Genomic DNA, 18020 nt, shown 5'->3' with positions numbered 1-18020 from the left:
TTTAAAAAATATTTATTTTTATTTTATGTGTATTGAGTGTATTGCTTGCACGTATATAAGTGCACCCATGTTGTACAGTTTATGGAGGTCAGAAGAAGGCGTCGGATCCCCTGAAACTGGAGTTAGGGATGGTTGTTAGAGCCCATGTGAGTGCTAGGAACTGAACCCAGGTCTCTACAAGACTGGCCGGTGCTCCCAACCTCTGAGCCATCTCTCTAGACCCATAAAATATAAATCAAAGATTTTTAATATTTATAGTTACTTGTAATGATAACCAGAAACAATTCTTTTTTAGCATTTACATCACTCCAAATTAATAGCCTATACCCTTTTTAGTAGTTATTCTGTTTTTGTCCATTCCTTCCTTGCATCTGTAAGCAACTGTTGATTTAGTATGCTGTCTATTTAGATGTGCATTTTGGGGGTATTACATGTAAATAGAACAATGCAGAGTATGGTCCATAAAGATAAAGAATTCTTACAAATCAATAATAAAAAGACAAAAATTAAAAATGAAAAACACTCCACAAAACCAAATTTTAAAAACAGGCAAAGCTGAAGGATCACACCTTTGTTGTTACGAAGTGCTGTTTTATTGTGGTTTGGCTTTGAATTTTCCCAAGCAACTTTTCATATACTTATTGTTCATATCTTCTTTGGCAAAGTGCTTCTTCAGATCCTCTGCTTTTTTTGAGTGGGCTCTGTGGAGAGAAGAATTTGCTGATAAGGTGTCTCATCAAATATCCCTGGTTGACCTCAAACTTGTGATCCTTCAGCTTTGCCTGTTTTTAAAATTTGGTTCTGTGGAGTGATTTTTATTTTTAATTTAATTTTTGTCTTTTTATTATTTATTTGTAAGAATTCTTTATAATTTATGGATAAAATCTTTTATTGGATGTGTGATTTGAAAGTACTTACTTTTGGGGCTGGAGAGATGGCTCAGTGGTTAAGAACATTGACTGTTCTTGCAGAAGGCCCAGGTTCGAATCCCAGCACCCAAATGGCAGCTAACAACTGTCTGTAACTCCAGTTCCAGGGGATCCGACACCTTGGGTTCTTTAATTGTGTGTGTGTGTGTGTGTGTGTGTGTGTGTGTGTGTGTGTGTGTGTGTATGCATGCATGTGTATGCATGCTTGGAGTCAGTTCTCTCCTTTTATCATTTGACTTCTGGGGATTAAACTCAGGTCTTCAGGCTTGGAGCAAGCACTGTTACCCACTGAGCCATCTTCCTGGCCCTCTTTGAATTTCCTGATGGTATCCTTTGAAATACTTTTAATTTTGATAAAGTCTAATTTGTTTCTTCTTTTTTGTTGTTTATTTGGTTTTTTTTTTTTTTGTCTTTTTGAGACAGCGGGCCTGGAACTCTTTTTAGCCCAGCCTGGCCTGGCACTCATGGAGATCTGCCTGCCTCTGCCTCCAGAGTGAAGGCGTGCACCACCAGGCCCAGTTTATCTAACTTATTTTATTAGTGTTTGTCTGAGCAGTATAGTTTTGATTCTTACCTCTCATCCCTTTTGAATTAGTAGATCTTTAATAACTTTAATTTTTTAAAAATATGTTTTATTTAGTATTTTTATTTTTTTATGTGTATGAGTGTATTGCCTGTGAGTGCACCTGTGTCGTGCAGTGCCTCGGAGGTCAGAAAAGGGTGTCAGATTACCCTGGAACTGAAGTTAAGGATGGTTCATAGCTGCCGTGTGGGTGCTGGGAATCGAACCCAGGTCCTCTGTAAGAGCAGTCAGTGCTCTTAACCGCTGAGCCATCTCTCCAGCCCCATAACTTAATTTTTTTAAAGAGTTTTATGTCAGGGCTAGAATATAGTTAAGTGGAAGAGCACTTGCCTTATATACAAGAGGCCCTGCGGTTTGATCCTTAGCAATTAAAGAAAAATAGAAAAGTGCTAGAGTATCTGTGAGAACCACTCTGAATTAGAATTGTGAGCTTCACTCAGCCCAGAATTTATTGGGGTTGAATGTTGGAAGTGTACTTTTAAAATTTATTATTGTTGGCTTGCGTGTGCCTGTCTGTCTGCTAATGAGTACAGGCGTGCATGCTATGGCATACTCGTGAAGCTCAGTGAACTTTTGGAGTTCCCTCCTTCCTTCATGAGTTCTGGGTATCAACTTAGTGTGTCAGTCTTGTGTGCAAGCTCTTTAACTTACTATTCATTTATTAAAAGCTGCTATATAATTACAGTTAACAACCTTAGCTAATAATAACTTTTTCTAGACTTTTTATTCACATGAGGTATGCATACTTCTAATTGTATAAGATAAAATTATTCAATAGTTTTTATTGTTCATTTACCATTATATTAGTCACTATATGTAGTCTAGGCTGGCCTGCAATCCTTCATTTTCTAAATGACAGGATTACTGGGCTATGTTCCATGCCAGCTCAAAATTGTTATTAAGCATTATATTTGAAATTACATTCCTAAGTTGCAGAAGATTAAGGCCAGAAATGATAAATTAGGCAATAATAATTGAAACTGGATGATTTAATGTAACAGTATGCACACATGCCTTAAAAGGGACCAGATTAGAGATGTCATTGTCATTTAGTGATTTTTTAAATTTTTCCTTCTCTTAGCCATTTAACATGAATGACATCTTTCATACCCGTTCTGATAATTAGTCAGAAGTGCATTTTTAAAACAATTTGATAAGGGGCTGGAAAGATGGCTCAGTGATCAGAGTACTGGCTACTCTTGCAGAGGTCCCAGATTCAGCTCCCAGCACCCAGATAGCAGCTAACAGCCTTTTATAATGCCAGTTACAGAGCATCCAATGCCCTCTTCTTCTTCTGCAGGTTTGTACACATGACATGCATGCAGACATACACTCTTACACATAAAATGAGAAAAAAAAGACCAAGAAACATCCCAATTTGATTATATTTAAGATTATAAAATATATGTGGATAATGTTTTTACCAATGTGCACAAGTTTATCTGTTACTGCACATACTCACCCATATTGCTTTGACTTTGCTGTGCTGGGGCTTAAATCTAACACTTGTGCAGCTAGGCATCTGTGTACCATTGAGTTATACTCCCAGCCCTGTATTTCAGAGTTGTTATAGTCTATATTTCTTAAATTAATTGATCATTGTAACTGGTCTTACCTTAATTATTTTACCATAGTGGTAGGAATTTAAGAGATATGATTTACACTCATTTCAATATGGGTCAGAATTCTTTCTAGCAAAAATACAGGAACTAGAAACAATCAAAATAAGTGCAAAAAGAGCATTATATTTAATTTATAAATTGATGGGATAGTATTTTATGGAGAGTTACTTTTTAAAACATCTCGGCTGAATCTGGAAGCATCTTTTGTGTGTGCTGCGTATTGAACCTGGCTGGCTGGCACTTCATGCTTGCTAGGCATGTGTTGTACCACTGAGATATGCCCTTAGACCAAAGGACCTTTTCTTTTCTTTTTTTTTTTTTTTTTTTAAAGACAGGGTTTTGCTAAACTGACCAGGTTGGCCTAGAACTCGGAATTTCCTGTTTCAGCCTCCCAAGTGCTGATATTACAGATGTGTGCCACTACTTCTGACTCTTGAAGGATTTCATTTAGTTTTCTGTGCAAACAGATGTTTAATCTTTATAATAAAGAACTAAAATTCCCCTAAATTTACTTTACTATCTTAAAATTTTATTTGTATCAGCAATAGCAATTACTACTTTTTTTTTTAATGTTTGTAGATGTGAGTATGCAGTGTTCACAGGATATACTTCGAATGCTCCTCTCTCTTCAGCCAGTTCTTCAAGATGCTATTCAGAAAAAAAGAACAGTAAGACCTTGGGGGGTTCAAGGTCCTCTCACTTGGCAACAGTTTCATAAGATGGCTGGTCGAGGCTCTTATGGTAAGTAATAATATATGGTGGTATATAATAACTGATTTTATATATACTCTGAGGTAGGTGCCCAACTAGAATAAGCACATTAGTTGTCCTTAAATATTTTGTGGTATACACTAAAAAACACTGTAGTCTGGGCCTGGAGAGATGGCTCAGCGGTTAAGAACACTGGTTGTTCTTGCAGAAGACCTGGGCTCAAATCCCAGCATCCACATGGCAGCTAACAACTGTCCATAACTCCAGTTTCAGGGGATCCGACAGCCTCTTCTGTCCTCCGCAGGCATTGCATGACACGGATGCACTTAACCTACGTTCAGGCAATACACTCATACACATAAAATAAAAATAAGAAATAAAATATTTTAAAGAACATTTAGGATATTTTAGGATATTCTTTTTTTCTTTTTTTTTTTTCTTTTTTGTCTTTTTGAGACAGGATCTCCCTGTAGCACCAGCTGGAATGGACTCACTATGTAGACCAGTCTGGCCTTGAACTCAAAGAGATCTGCCTGTCTCTGCCTCCTGAGTGCCAGAATTAAAGGCATGTGCTACCATGCCTGGCATCATTTAGGATATTCTTAACTCTGCAAATATATCACCAGTAGCTTTAACTATTTTTGTGTTTAATAAAATATTTTCCTAATAATTACTTAATGAACTTTGAAAATTTAAAGACATCTTGGCTTGTATTTTCTTAAATTTCATCTCTATTATTTAGGAACTGATGAATCTCCAGAACCACTGCCAATCCCCACATTTTTGTTGGGTTGTGATTATGATTGTTTGGTGCTTTCTCCATTTGCTCTCCCTTACTGGGAGAGACTTATGCTGGAACCTTATGGATCTCAAAGAGATATTGCCTATGTTGTACTATGTCCAGAGAATGAAGCTTTGTTGAATGGAGCTAAAAGCTTTTTTAGAGATCTTACTGAAATATATGAGGTAGGTATTTTTTAAAGTGGTGGCATTTTAAAACTGCCTTATATTTATATTTTCATGTATAAAAATATAATGGGGCCCTCCCATAGCCTCTTCCCCCCTCTCCAACTAGAGCCCTTATACTCTGTCATCCCTGCTACTGTCTGCTGTGGTGTCTGGCACCCGGAGCTGTTCCCCACTATTTGCCCATCCAGTGAATCTAGTCGGCCTATCTAGAGGTCTTTGTTTTAGGAAGGTCAGCTATTCCTCATCTAGCAGCAATCAGTTGTCAATATTCCTTTAGATAAGATTGGGGTCTGTTGTTCATTTTCCCAGTTTTATGCTGGGTTACTATCTGAGAGTCTCTTGGGCTACCCTGGCCAATAACTCAAAAGAAGGTATTGCCTATCTGGCATTGTTTCTTGTTATATAGCCTTTAGCTAAACATACGGACTCTTAAAAAATTATATTGGCCCCTTTAATCTTTGGTTATACTTTCCTTTTTGGGTGTTTAAGGCATACAGTTGGCCCAGATAAACCAGTTTATTTTTACTATTAAGGCTGTTTGAGGATCTGTTCTTCAGGGGTCACATGGGCTTGGGAGGAGCCCCTGGCTCCTTTCTTTTACCAGTTCCGTCTATGAGAAGATAAGTCAAAGGTTCTTTAAAATGAAATGGAGATCTTTTTTAAAGGTTAAAAACTCATTCAATTTTATGTCTTACGGGGTTTATACTGAATTCAATATTGTATAACTTTATTAATTCAACTGTGGACCTAAAACTTTATAGCCACTTTTGAAAGAGATGTATCTTTGCTCTGCAAATTGTTACTGAGTATGTTAAAGCTGTAATGAAATGCTTCTTCTTTTAATATATATGGGAAATTCAACTGTTATAGAATAATGATGTGACAGGTGGTTAGTATCCAGTTACACCCTACATGTTTGTTCCAGTTTCAGGTATGTGAGCCATGGGTCACAGAGGAAAACACAATATTGGAAGGAAGTATCAAGGGCATATGTTTCCCATTTAAAATAACCCTTGTTGGGTGTGGTGGTACATACCTGTTAATCCTGTAACTGAGGCAGCAGAATCTTGTTTGCAGGCCAGCTTGGGCTACGTAGTGAGATCTCTCTTGAAAAAAGTGCATGGGGTACATTCCTATAATTCCAACATATATCAAAATGTAGAGGCAGAAGGATCAGGAATTCATGCTCATGGTCAGCTACATAGCAAGTTTGAGACCAGCCTCAGCTACCTGAAACCCTATTAACAAAGAAAAAGAAGCTATAAATTTCTAAGGGAAAACAACCTATGGCCCCCTTTTCACCCATTATATTTTACCTCAAATGTTAATTACAACTGGGCATGGTGGCACATACCTTTGATCCCAGGACTCAGGAGGCAGAAACAGACAGATCTCTGTGAGATTGAGGCCACCTGGTATTATAGGGAGACCCTGTCTCAAAAACTTATTTTAAATAGCACTTTAATTTACAATCTGTGCCCTATTATAAACCACTAATTCTGCTTTCTGTATATATATTTGTAGTCCTGCCGATTAGGTCAACATAGACCCATTTCTCGACTGTTGACGGATGGGATCATGAGAGTGGGATCTACAGCATCAAAAAAACTTTCAGAAAAGTTGGTAGCAGAATGGTTTTCTCAGGCAGCTGATGGTAACAATGAAGCATTTTCTAAACTCAAGCTTTATGCACAAGTCTGCAGATATGATCTAGGTATTAAATTTGCATTGATTGTCTTAAGGGTACCTGTTTTTGTAACTAGAATCTTAGTGGAATATAGCCATCTCCCTTTTTTTTCTTTGCATGTTGTCCCTATCTTGCTTTGTGCTGTAAAATTAGAACTGGGTAGTTGTGACTGAGATTATGGTTTCAGAGTTTAAAATCTTTTTCTGTCTGACCCATTGTATAATTATCCTATCAAGTAGAAATTGTGGATGGCAAGATTTTGTTGCTTTTGTGAGTTGTGATGTTTTGTGCACATTAAGATTTGTGATTTGGGGGCTGGAGAAATGGCTCAGCAGTTAGGAACACTGGTTGTTCTTGCAGAAGACCTGGGTTAATAATAAATTTTAAAAAAAATTAGAAAAAAAAAGATTTGTGATTGATTTGTTAATAATTTGGGTGTAAAATAATTTGTAAGTTACCTACAATACTAAAAAATTTAAAAAAATCTTTCTTATAGCTAAATGACTGTTACTTGAAACTTTTGAGGTACTTTTAAATATTAGTAAACTTCCTCCTTTAACTTAATCCAAAGAAATATACTACAAAACTATTGACTCTAACTGAATGTTCCTGTAAATTGAGCCTCATGATGATATCCATTTTGCATTTTAATTAGCTGTCAGTGTGTCTCTTCCATCTGTGATTTAGGAACACTTTCATTGGTTTGATTAAAAAATTGCTACATATTAGCCCGGCGTGACGGCGCACGCCTTTAATCCCAGCACTGGGAGGCAGAGGCAGGCGGATCTCTATGAGTTCAAGGCCAGCCTGGTCTACATAGTGAGTTCCAGGACAGCTGGGGCTACAGGGAGACCCTGTCTCAAAAAGACAAAAAAATAAAATAAAAATAAATTGCTACATACTACTATTCACATGTTTATTTATTCTAAGTTTTTAATACATTTATTTATTGGGGGCAGAGTGTGCCACAGGTGTGCAGTAGAGATCAGAGGACAACATTTAGAGTTGGTTCTCTCTTTCCACCATGTGGATCCCTGGAATCAAACTCAGGTCATTAGGCTTAGTGGCAAGTGCCTTTACCCACTGAGCCATCTCACCAGCCCTTACTTACATTTAACTTGGCCTAGGAAATAAAATGTTAGTATGCTCTCATATTTATTTTTAAAATATATATGAAAATGCTTATTTATGTCTAAGACTTCTATTTTAAATTGTGTCTTCAGTTCCTGAAAGGAAAAAGAAAGCTTGTACATGGTACACTATTTGGCAAATCAGTTTAGGGAAGATAATTCCCACAAAAGTATTAGCTAAATTATTTATATAGTAGAATTAAAAAGTAAGTCAATAAGATGAAGAATTAAATAGTCTGTTTTTGTTCTTTAGGTCCATATCTTGCTTCCCAGCCACTGGACAGCTCTCTGCTTTCTCAGCCAAATTTAGTTACCCCTACAAATCAGTCTTTGAGCACTCCACCTCAGATGCCGAATACTGGAAATGCTAATACTCCATCCGTCACCTTAGTATCTGCAGCAAGCAGCGCCATGACAGTGACTTCAGGTGTTGCCATATCTACTTCAGTTGCCACAGCTAATTCAACTTTGACCACAGCTTCATCTTCATCATCTTCCAGTTTGAGTAGTGGAGTGTCCTCAAATAAACTACCTTCGTTTCCACCCTTTGGCAGTATGAACACTAGTGGTACAGGATCCATGACTGCACAAGCAACTACAGTTCAGAGTGGCCAGCTAGGAGGGCAGCAGTCAACAGCTTTACAGACAGCTGGGATATCAGGGGACTCGGCTTCACTTCCTGTTCAGCCACATCCTGATGTGTCTGAAAGGTATTTTTAAAAATACTGATATTGGGACTGGGCATGTTATTACACACTTTTAATCCCAGCACTGGAGAAGCAGAGGCAGGTGGATCTGTGAGATTGAGGCCAGCCTCTTTTTACACAGTGAGCTCTAGGCCAGCTGTGGCTACAGGGAGGACTGCCTCCCTCCCCATATTTGAGGCTGGGGGATTAGTGTAATAGCTGAGTAGTAGTACATGTGCTTAGCCTGCTTGAAGCCCTGTGTTCAGTTCCCACCAACAAAAAATGAATAATAAAAGTAAATTCAAGTTGTGGAAATAGAAAAAACTATGCCCTCTTTATCTAGATAGTTGTGAATGAATATAAAATACTTCTTGATCTTATCATGGAATTTTGTTTAATAGTATTGAATACTTTATGTATAAAGTTATAAGGATTGTTTATAAAGTCTTCATCATAAAACCACAGGGTTGGTGTTAAGCTCTTAGAAACCATTTAGCTCCAAATATTTATATGAAGTTTAAGTTTGCCCTGTGATATAATTGTCAAGTAGATATGCTCTTGCTCCTCACGGCCTTGCATGTGTTAGGAAAGTATTCTGCTAATGAACTGTACCCTCAGCCCTGGTTTGGAGGCTTTAGATTCTTATCAAGGTTTGAATTTCAGTCTTGTCTTTTACTCACTTTGTGATTTAGGGAAAGTTCTAATTTTTCTTTTCTTTTTTTTGGTCTTTTTGAGAGAGGGTCTCCCTATAGCCCCAGCTGGCCTAGAATTGACCATGTAGACCAGGCTGGCCTTGAACTCACAGAGATCGCCTGCCTCTGCCTTCCAAGTGCTGGGATTAAAGGCATGTGCCACCACACCTGGCCTAATTTCTCTGAACATGCATTCTTAATCCCAATTTGGAAGTAATATGGTATAATGGACATTAAGTGCTATATACAATGCTTTCAAGTTTCTTTTTAAATAATGAGGTAATAGCTCTCATTTCTTTTATGATGCAGGTATTGAGAAAATTCCCTTTTGATTTATGCACTTTGTTAGTCTGAGCCTAGTTATGTTTGCCAGCTATGCAGAGTGCAGTTGTACCCAATGTCATACTCATAAATATGAGTGAAAATGAACTATTACCCAGATTGGTTTATACATTTTGAATAGCTGCATGGATTTGAAATTATAAAAATTCAAATCACATATCAAAGAATGAAGCTTATTCACCACTAGACTTATGAAGTATGAAAATGCCTCAACATTGAGTAGATATAGAAACCTGGTTTCAGGATAGGCATGGTGGCGCATGCCTTTAATCCTAGGCAGGAGGCAGAGGCAGGTGGAGCTCTTAAGTTTAAGGCCAGCCTGGCCCACATAGTAAGTTCCAGACCAGCTAGAGCTTTTAGGGAGACCCAGTCTCAAAAAGATCAAAAAAGAAAAAAGAAAAAGAAACAAAAAGAAACCTAGTTTCTTTCTGAACTGTTCCTAGCCAGCTTCATGAGTTAAGAGTGGCTACTGAGATGGATATTAGACAGACTCTTTGTTTCAGTTTTATCTCTTAGATACTAAGCTGTTTAAGAAGCTATTCTTTTTCCTTTTTCCTTTTTTAAAATGCAAAGCCTCTTGTTTCAAGGAACTTTGTATGCTGTGAAACGGTATGTACAGAGCTCTGGGGAGAAGGAGTAGCCTGAATTTTCAGAAAGGTTTTCTCATCCCTTGCATCATAAAGGGGAGAGATGGGAGAACCTGCTTTGGTGTTACCCCAGGCAAATACAATGTAGCTTTCTGTTTTATTTCTACCTCAATTTTTAGCACAATGGATCGTGATAAAGTGGGAATTCCCACAGATGGAGATTCACATGCAATTACCTATCCACCTGCAATTGTTGTCTATATAATTGATCCTTTTACATATGAAAATAAAGATGAGAGCACTAACTCTTCTAATGTGTGGACGTTGGGGCTACTTCGATGCTTCCTGGAAATGGTCCAGACTCTTCCTCCTCATATCAAGAGTACAGTTTCTGTACAGGTAAGAATTTGTTTCAGACGTTTTGAAGATACTTTGCTATATTCAGAATAATTTTTTGAAAAATGGCTGTATTGATTTTACTTAAGTAAGATAATAGAAATTTTAAGAAAGCTTTTAAAAGATAAACTTCATATTCATACCACAGTCATGAGAAATAAAAGATTATTTTGGTCAGATGTGGTGGTGTGTGCTTTAATCCCAGGAAACTCAGGCAGGAGGATCATAGGTTTAAGACCAGCATGACTTTATAGTGTGTTCCAGGCAGCCTGTACTGCATAGTAGGACCTTTAAAAAAAAGATTACAATAAATGTATTGTTTTCTTCTTTGTTTTTTTATTAGGCCATTTTTAAATGCATAAGCCTAAATAGGAAAATAAGTGTGTATCTATATGTTAGAGGTCTGATTGAAATAGCTTGCAAGTAAAGTTAGAAGAAAGTTAAAGAAGACATTTTGATGTCTTCAATTTATAGATTATAGTAATATTAGTCCTTGGAAGTTATAATTAATGTAATTGCTATACATAGAAATTATTTATATTTTTTATGTGTATGTATGTTTTGCTTGCAAGTTATGTAAGTGCATCACATGTATGCAAACCTGTAGAGGCCAGAAGAGGATAAGTTACCGACAGCTGTTGGCCACCATGTGGGTGCTAGGAGCCAAGCCTAGGTCTGTTGCAAGAGCAGCCAGTGATCTAAACCATTGAGCCATCTCTCCATTCCCCCATAGAAATTTTTAAAGATTTCTAGGTTATCCTATAGTTCAGGACTTATTGGTAAAATTGCCTGTATATTTAAAACTATGTAGTAGACAAGAAAACATGATTCAAATTTTCTAGTGAGGTTTTTAGAGTTTTAGTTCTACAGTTTCTTTTAATCTGTTGAAACTTTAACATTTGTAAGCCTGGCTTGGTGGTGCACACCTTTAATCCAAGCGCTTGGGAGGAAGAGGCAGGCAGAGCTCGTAGTGAGTTCCAGGCCAGCTGTGGCTACAGGGAGACCCTGTCTCAAAAGACAAAAAAAAAAAAAAAAAAAAAAAAGGAAAGTTTAACATTTGTAATACTTAATTATACCTTTTAGATTGTTCCTTGTCAGTACCTGTTACAACCTGTGAAACATGAAGATAGACAAATCTATACCCAGCATTTAAAATCTCTGGCTTTTTCGGCCTTTACCCAGTGTCGAAGACCACTTCCAACATCAACCAATGTAAAAACACTGACTGGGTTTGGTCCAGGCTTAGCTTTGGAAACTGCTCTTAAAAGTCCTGATGTAAGTATTATATTTTCCATGAGTAAAGTTACTAGACAACTTACATTTTAAGATTTTTACAAAGTTAAATATTTTTTGTTTTATTTTCATTTGCCAGTTACAATTTGGTAGATAACATACATATGTCTAAGATGGCATAGTACTGTAGTACCTTCACTTTTTATTTTACAGAGACCAGAGTGTATTCGACTTTATACACCTCCTTTTATTCTGGCTCCAGTGAAGGACAAACAGACAGAGCTAGGAGAGACATTTGGAGAAGCTGGACAGAAATACAATGTTCTTTTTGTGGGCTACTGTTTATCACACGATCAAAGGTGGATTCTTGCATCTTGCACAGATCTGTATGGAGAACTTTTAGAAACATGTATCATTAACATCGATGTTCCAAATAGGTAAATTTCCCTGAATGTATGATTATCCCACTTTAAAATGTTAGTACATGTACACATGCGCAAGCACATGTACTGTGTTTCATACTCAATGACTAGATAACCATTTAAGATTTATATACCTTAATATACTAAGTGTTGGGGCTGGAGAGATGGCTCAGCAGTTAAGAACGCTGCCTGTTCTTGTAGAAGACCCAGGATCGAATCACAACACCCACAAGGCAGCTAACAACTCCAGTTCCAGGGTCTCCAATGGCCTTTTCTATCCTCAGCAACGATACTAAGTGTTAGGATTTACTTATTTTCTTGTAGTATTTAGAGTGTACAATTAAGATAATGAAAGCCTACAGGGATACCCTGTCTCAAAAAAAAAAGATAATTAAAGGAACTTTGGTCAGGGGTGGTGGTGAGTATCATTAATCCTAGCACTCAGGAGCTAGAGACAGTGAATCTCTGAGTTTTAGGCCAGCCTGTTCAGCACAGTGAGTTCAAGGCCAGTCATGTCTACATAATGAGGTCTTTAACTTAAAAACAACAAAAAATTTTTGTTGTTTAACTTGTTAAACAGACATAAAAGATTAAGGTCCTCCTGGGTGTGGTGGTGCATGCCTTTAAATCCAGCACTGGTGGCAGAGGCAGGTGCATCCTTGTGTTCAAAGTCAGCCTGGTCTACATAGTGAGTTGCAGTGAGCTGGGGCTACAGGGAGACTCTGACTCAAAAAAAAAAAAAAAAAAGATTTGGATTCTGTCCTTTTCTCTTTAAATTTTTATCCTTTATTTATTAATGCAGGTTCTGTTCCTTTAAATTGAAAAACTGGCTATGTATAGAAACATTTTATGATTGTTAGATTTTAATTGTGTAGGAAAGTAGAATATGGAAACTTTAATTTTTTATTATTGATTACAGATATTTATTGGCTTTATAAAACCTTACAGGGATTGGGCATGGTGGCACATGACTTTAATTCCAGCACTCAGGAGGCAGAGGCAGGTGGATTACTGTGAGAATGGGACCAGCCTGGTCTACTTAGTGAGTTTGAAGCTAGCTGGGGCTACAGGGAGACCCTGTCTCAAAGAACAACAACAAAATCAAAACATAAACTTGAAGCTGAACATGATGGCAGACACCTGTAATTTCTCCCGCTTAGGAACCTGCAGTAGGAGGATCACTTGAATTTCAGAGTTAAAAAACCAGCTTAGGCAACTTAGAGAGATCCCATGTTAGATCCGAGGAAACTTACATGTCAAATATGTGTATAGTATTCTTAGGGTTTGTTTTTGTAAAAATTCTAAGCATAAAATTAAGGACCAGGAATTGGGAGTGTTGCTCCACAGTGAGACTACATGTATCTCATACACAAGCCCTGGTACCAATCAGTAAAAATAGACTGAAATAAAATTGAGGAACCAATTTTCCCACAAATTTTAACCCTTTTATCAAAAGTCATCATGTTTTTTAGAACTATTTATGACTGTTTCATTCAATAGGGCTCGCCGGAAAAAGGGTTCTGCTAGAAGATTTGGTCTACAGAAACTTTGGGAGTGGTGCTTAGGGCTTGTACAAATGAGTTCGTTACCATGGAGAGTTGTAATTGGTCGCCTGGGAAGGATTGGGCATGGAGAATTGAAAGGTAAATTATGCTTTTATTTATTTTAAAATTTTGTTTTATGTTGATGTATATATGGTTCATAATTTACTAAATAATGTACTGAAGAAAGTGCTAAAGGTTATCAGTAAAACGTTTTGTTTCTAATAAGGAACTATGCATGTATAGTCAATGGTTGTTCTTGTTCATTGTCTTCCATCTTTCCCTGTCTGCTTATTAGTCATCACACCCTCTGTTCAGCAAATACTAACTCAGTGTCATATTCACTGAAGTTAGGGGAATAAGGATGCCAAGTAGTATGACCATAAGATTTTAACTTGATGATGACTTCTGTTTCAGAAATACACCAATTTTAACAGTTTAACAGTAGCTTACAACCTTCAGACTTAAAAATGAATACACCAATTTAAAAACCATATGTGCCAGGCATGGTGGCGCACGCCTGTAGTCCCAGCCCTTGGGAGGCAGAGGCAGGTGGATCTCTGTGAGTTCAAGGCCAGCCTGGTCTCCATAGTGAGTTCCAGGACAGCTGGGGCTACAGGGAGACCCTGTCTCACAAAGACCAAAAAAAAAAAAAAAAAAAGACAAAAAAACCCCCATTATGTATTTCTCATATTTTAGCTTTAGTCCTATACCTTATAGTGCCATTACTTTAAAATTATTATTATTGTTATTATTTTTTTTACTGTTGATACCCACAGATTGGAGTTGTTTGCTGAGTCGTCGAAACTTGCAGTCTCTGAGTAAAAGGCTCAAAGATATGTGCAGGATGTGTGGTATATCTGCTGCAGACTCTCCAAGCATTCTCAGTGCTTGTTTGGTTGCAATGGAACCCCAAGGTTCTTTTGTTATTATGCCAGGTTAGTTATATTTAGGGTATGTCAGATTTAATTCATAATGCACTTAAGGTTTTAGTGTTATATAAAATTTATTTTTCATTTATTAAAAAAGAAAATATTTTTCTCTTTAGATTCTGTGTCAACTGGTTCTGTGTTTGGAAGAAGCACCACTCTAAATACACAGACATCTCAGCTCAACACCCCACAAGATACATCATGCACTCATATACTTGTGTTCCCCACATCTGCTTCTGTGCAAGTAGCTTCAGCTACTTACACCACGGAAAATTTGGATCTAGCTTTCAATCCCAACAATGGTAGGTCAATTCTCTAAAAGTCTGGTTTTTTTGTTTGTTTTGTTTTGTTTGGAAAATCAGGTCTTGCTGTGTACCTTGTCTGCCTGTTACTTGCTGTTTAGCCGAAGTTGGCCTTGAACACACAGCAATCTTCTTGTTTCAGTCTCCCAAATGCTGAATTTACAGGCATTTACTACTATACCTGGCTTGGTGTTTTGTATTTGAGACAGGGTCTTGCTATGCTGCTCTGGTTGGCAAAGAACTCCTGTGCTGAAGCAGTCCTGCTGCTTCACTCTCCCAAATAGGTGGGGCTGTAGGACCACTGTGCATGGCCTGAAGGGATTGTGTAATATTAACAGTGTTCAGTAACGTGCTCTGTAATGCAGCCATATCTTATCCTGGAAACCTGTATAATGTTACCTTATTTAAAACAACTTTGCAGACCTTCAAGGATATCAGGATGGAAAGTTTTATCTTAAATTATGCAGATAGGCCCTAAGTGCAGTAATATGTATCTTACAAGGTAGTATAGGGAGATTTGAAATATATACTAAGGAAAAAGCCAAATGATGGAGGGTAGCCCCTGACTTTGAAGGTTATAGAAGAAAGAGGCTTCAGTCAAGGCATAGTCCAGGACACGAAAAAAAACAGGGAAACAGGTTATTACCTTGACCCTCTTAAAGGAAATGCAGCTCTATTGGCACCTTGATTTCAATCTAATGAAACTTAATTTGAGATTAAAAAAAATTATTATTTTTATTTTATGTGTACAGTGTATTGCCTGCATGTAAGTATACCCATGTGGTGCAAAGCCCACGGAGGTCAGAAGATGGTATTAGATCCCCTGGAACTGGAGTTACAGGCAGTTGTTAGATGCCATGTGGGTACTGGGAGTCGAACTCAAGTCCTTTGCAAGAGCAGTTAGTGAGCTATCTCTCAAGCTCCTTAATTTGAGATTTTTGCCCTCCCCCATACCATAAAAGAATAAATATGTGTTGTTTTACACCAATAATTGCATGGTATTTTTGTTAAAGTGGCTCCAGGAAACTGCTAGACCATTCTTTTTTTTTACTTTACTGTATCAGAACTGGTTAGTAGTATGAATTATTTTCTAAATCTTATTTTGAAGAGTTACCATTGATCATAAAGTGTTTGTATGTTTGTTACTGCTTTTGAGCTACTTGTATATAAACTTTACCGTAACTCACCTGTGTCTGTATTACTCACTGACTTTGTCATATACATACACGCACACGTATGTATATGTTTTATTTTTTACAGTACTAGAGATTAAACCTAGGGCTTTCTGCATTCTAGGGAAGCTCTACCACTGAGCTATATCTCTAGCCCTCTCTTTTATATCTTGAGTTGCCAAAATAATGTTTTATATAAACTGCTAGAGTAGAGATGTAACTTTTGATAAACCTTGTAGATTTTTTTTAGTAGAAGAGAAAAAATATATATATTCTGTTGTTACTCTGAGCCATCTTTAAAAAGTTAGATCTTCAGAGATACACATGTATTACTTTATTATATAATAACTTGAATATCTTAGTAAAGAATAGTCCCATTTTAAATACATTTTCATTTCCTGCATATTGTGTTGGCACTGTATTAGTCTTAGGTTGTTTCGGTAACAAATTACTGCATACTTAGTGATAAAAAGAACATCCGTTTGTTACATATTACAGTTTCCATAATCATTCTCAGTGGGATAAAGTTGGGGTGTCTCAGGGAGAGTCTACCTTTGCCAGTAGTGTAATTAATTTCTTTCATTGCCCTTCATCCTGCTTCCTCCCTTCACTGAACCCTGTGGAGCTCGGAGTAATACGTAGCTAATTTGTATAGTGCTTACCTATTTGTGTAGCTCTCGGTTCAATCCCTAGCACCACATTTAAGAAAGGAGAGGAAAGAAAAGAAGACCCCTGTGATTATAGGGCCCATTGGATAGTCCAGAATAATCTCTCCAGATCTCTCAGCTTAATCACATCTGAAGAATCCTTTATGGTCACATATTCCTACATTCCTGAGATTAGGGTGTGGAACCATTGGTAGCGGTTATTCAGATTCCTAGCTACATGTATATTTTATATATACATATATATGACTGTTAGCACACATTGTAGACACTCAGTAAATGTTGGTTACATGAACCTCTTTTGCCTTAAAATAATTTTTTGTTTGGTGCTGTTTTTGAGACAGCATCTCACTGTGTGGCTCAGGCTGTCCTGGAATTTAATGTATAGCCCAGGCTGGCCTCAAACGCACAGCAGTCCTCGTGCCTCAGTCTCCTCTGCGCTGGGATTACAGACATAAGCCATCATGCCCAGTCCCATTTTAGTTAAAGTTTAATTTTATTTAAAGTTTAATATTTTACTGTGAATGACCATGAGACACAGAAAATGGAGTACTTAATTTCTTTTTCCTATGTAGATTGCGCAGATGGAATGGGTATCTTTGATTTATTAGACACAGGAGATGATCTTGATCCTGATATCATTAATATCCTTCCTGCATCTCCAACTGCATCTCCTGTACATTCTCCAGGATCTCATTACCCCCATGGAGGTGATGCTGGCAAGGTAATTCTGTTTTGTTTTTGTTTTTTTTTAAAGCTCATTGTGTTTAATGCTCTATTTATCTGTCCATCCATCTATCCAATAAGTATATGAAGTAGAACACAGGTGCGTGTCTGTCTGCCCATTGGAAATTAGCAAGAGATGAGATAAACTGAACTCACACACTTTGGTCTCATTTGTCTCATTTATTTTTATTTGGGTTTTGTTTTTTATTTTTTAAATATTTTATTTATTTATTTTTATTATTATTTTAGCCTGCATGTAGGTAAGTGCACCTATATCATGCAATGCCCGTGAAGGACAGAAGAGGCTGTCGGAGCCCCTGGGACTGGAGTTAAGGACAGTTGTTAGCTGTCATGCAGGTGCTGCTATTCAAACCTGGGTCTTCTGTAAGAATTTTTTTTTTTTTTTAATCTTTTTGAGACAGAGTCTCCCTGTAGTCCCAGCTGACCTGAACACACTATGTAGACCAGGCTGGCCTTGAACTCAGAGATCCGCCTGCCTCTGCCTCCCTCCCGAGTGCTGGTACTAAAGGCATGTACCACCACGCCTGGCTGGTTTTGCTTTTTAAATGATAGGGTTTCTCTGTGTATCCCTGGCTGGTCTCCAGCTTCCAGAGATTTTCCTGCTTCTACCTCATAAGTGCTGAGATCAAAGGGATGTAGTGCTTGGCTTTTTTTTTTTTTTTTTTTTTGTCT

The 18020-nt window shown here is 37.4% G+C and overlaps 1 protein-coding gene across 1 annotated transcript in view; it reads left to right on the top strand.

Moving 5' to 3' along the window:
* The window catches only part of Med13 (mediator complex subunit 13), a 98431-nt gene that overhangs the window by 70603 nt on the left and 9808 nt on the right, over nucleotides 1-18020 (top strand). The window contains exons 17-27 of the mRNA XM_008842655.3: nucleotides 3714-3875; nucleotides 4588-4811; nucleotides 6339-6528; nucleotides 7885-8341; nucleotides 10118-10337; nucleotides 11418-11609; nucleotides 11781-12004; nucleotides 13490-13632; nucleotides 14310-14468; nucleotides 14579-14764; nucleotides 17177-17325. Of these exons, the coding sequence (XP_008840877.1) occupies nucleotides 3714-3875; nucleotides 4588-4811; nucleotides 6339-6528; nucleotides 7885-8341; nucleotides 10118-10337; nucleotides 11418-11609; nucleotides 11781-12004; nucleotides 13490-13632; nucleotides 14310-14468; nucleotides 14579-14764; nucleotides 17177-17325 (2306 nt within the window). The remainder of the gene's footprint in view (nucleotides 1-3713; nucleotides 3876-4587; nucleotides 4812-6338; nucleotides 6529-7884; nucleotides 8342-10117; nucleotides 10338-11417; nucleotides 11610-11780; nucleotides 12005-13489; nucleotides 13633-14309; nucleotides 14469-14578; nucleotides 14765-17176; nucleotides 17326-18020) is intronic.

Source organism: Nannospalax galili, unplaced genomic scaffold (assembly GCF_000622305.1).
Source record: "Nannospalax galili isolate Female #2095 unplaced genomic scaffold, S.galili_v1.0 scaffold879, whole genome shotgun sequence".
Lineage (NCBI taxonomy): Eukaryota > Metazoa > Chordata > Mammalia > Rodentia > Spalacidae > Nannospalax > Nannospalax galili.
Note: the sequence above shows the minus strand (reverse complement) of the source record. Positions and strands in the feature narration are given on the sequence as shown.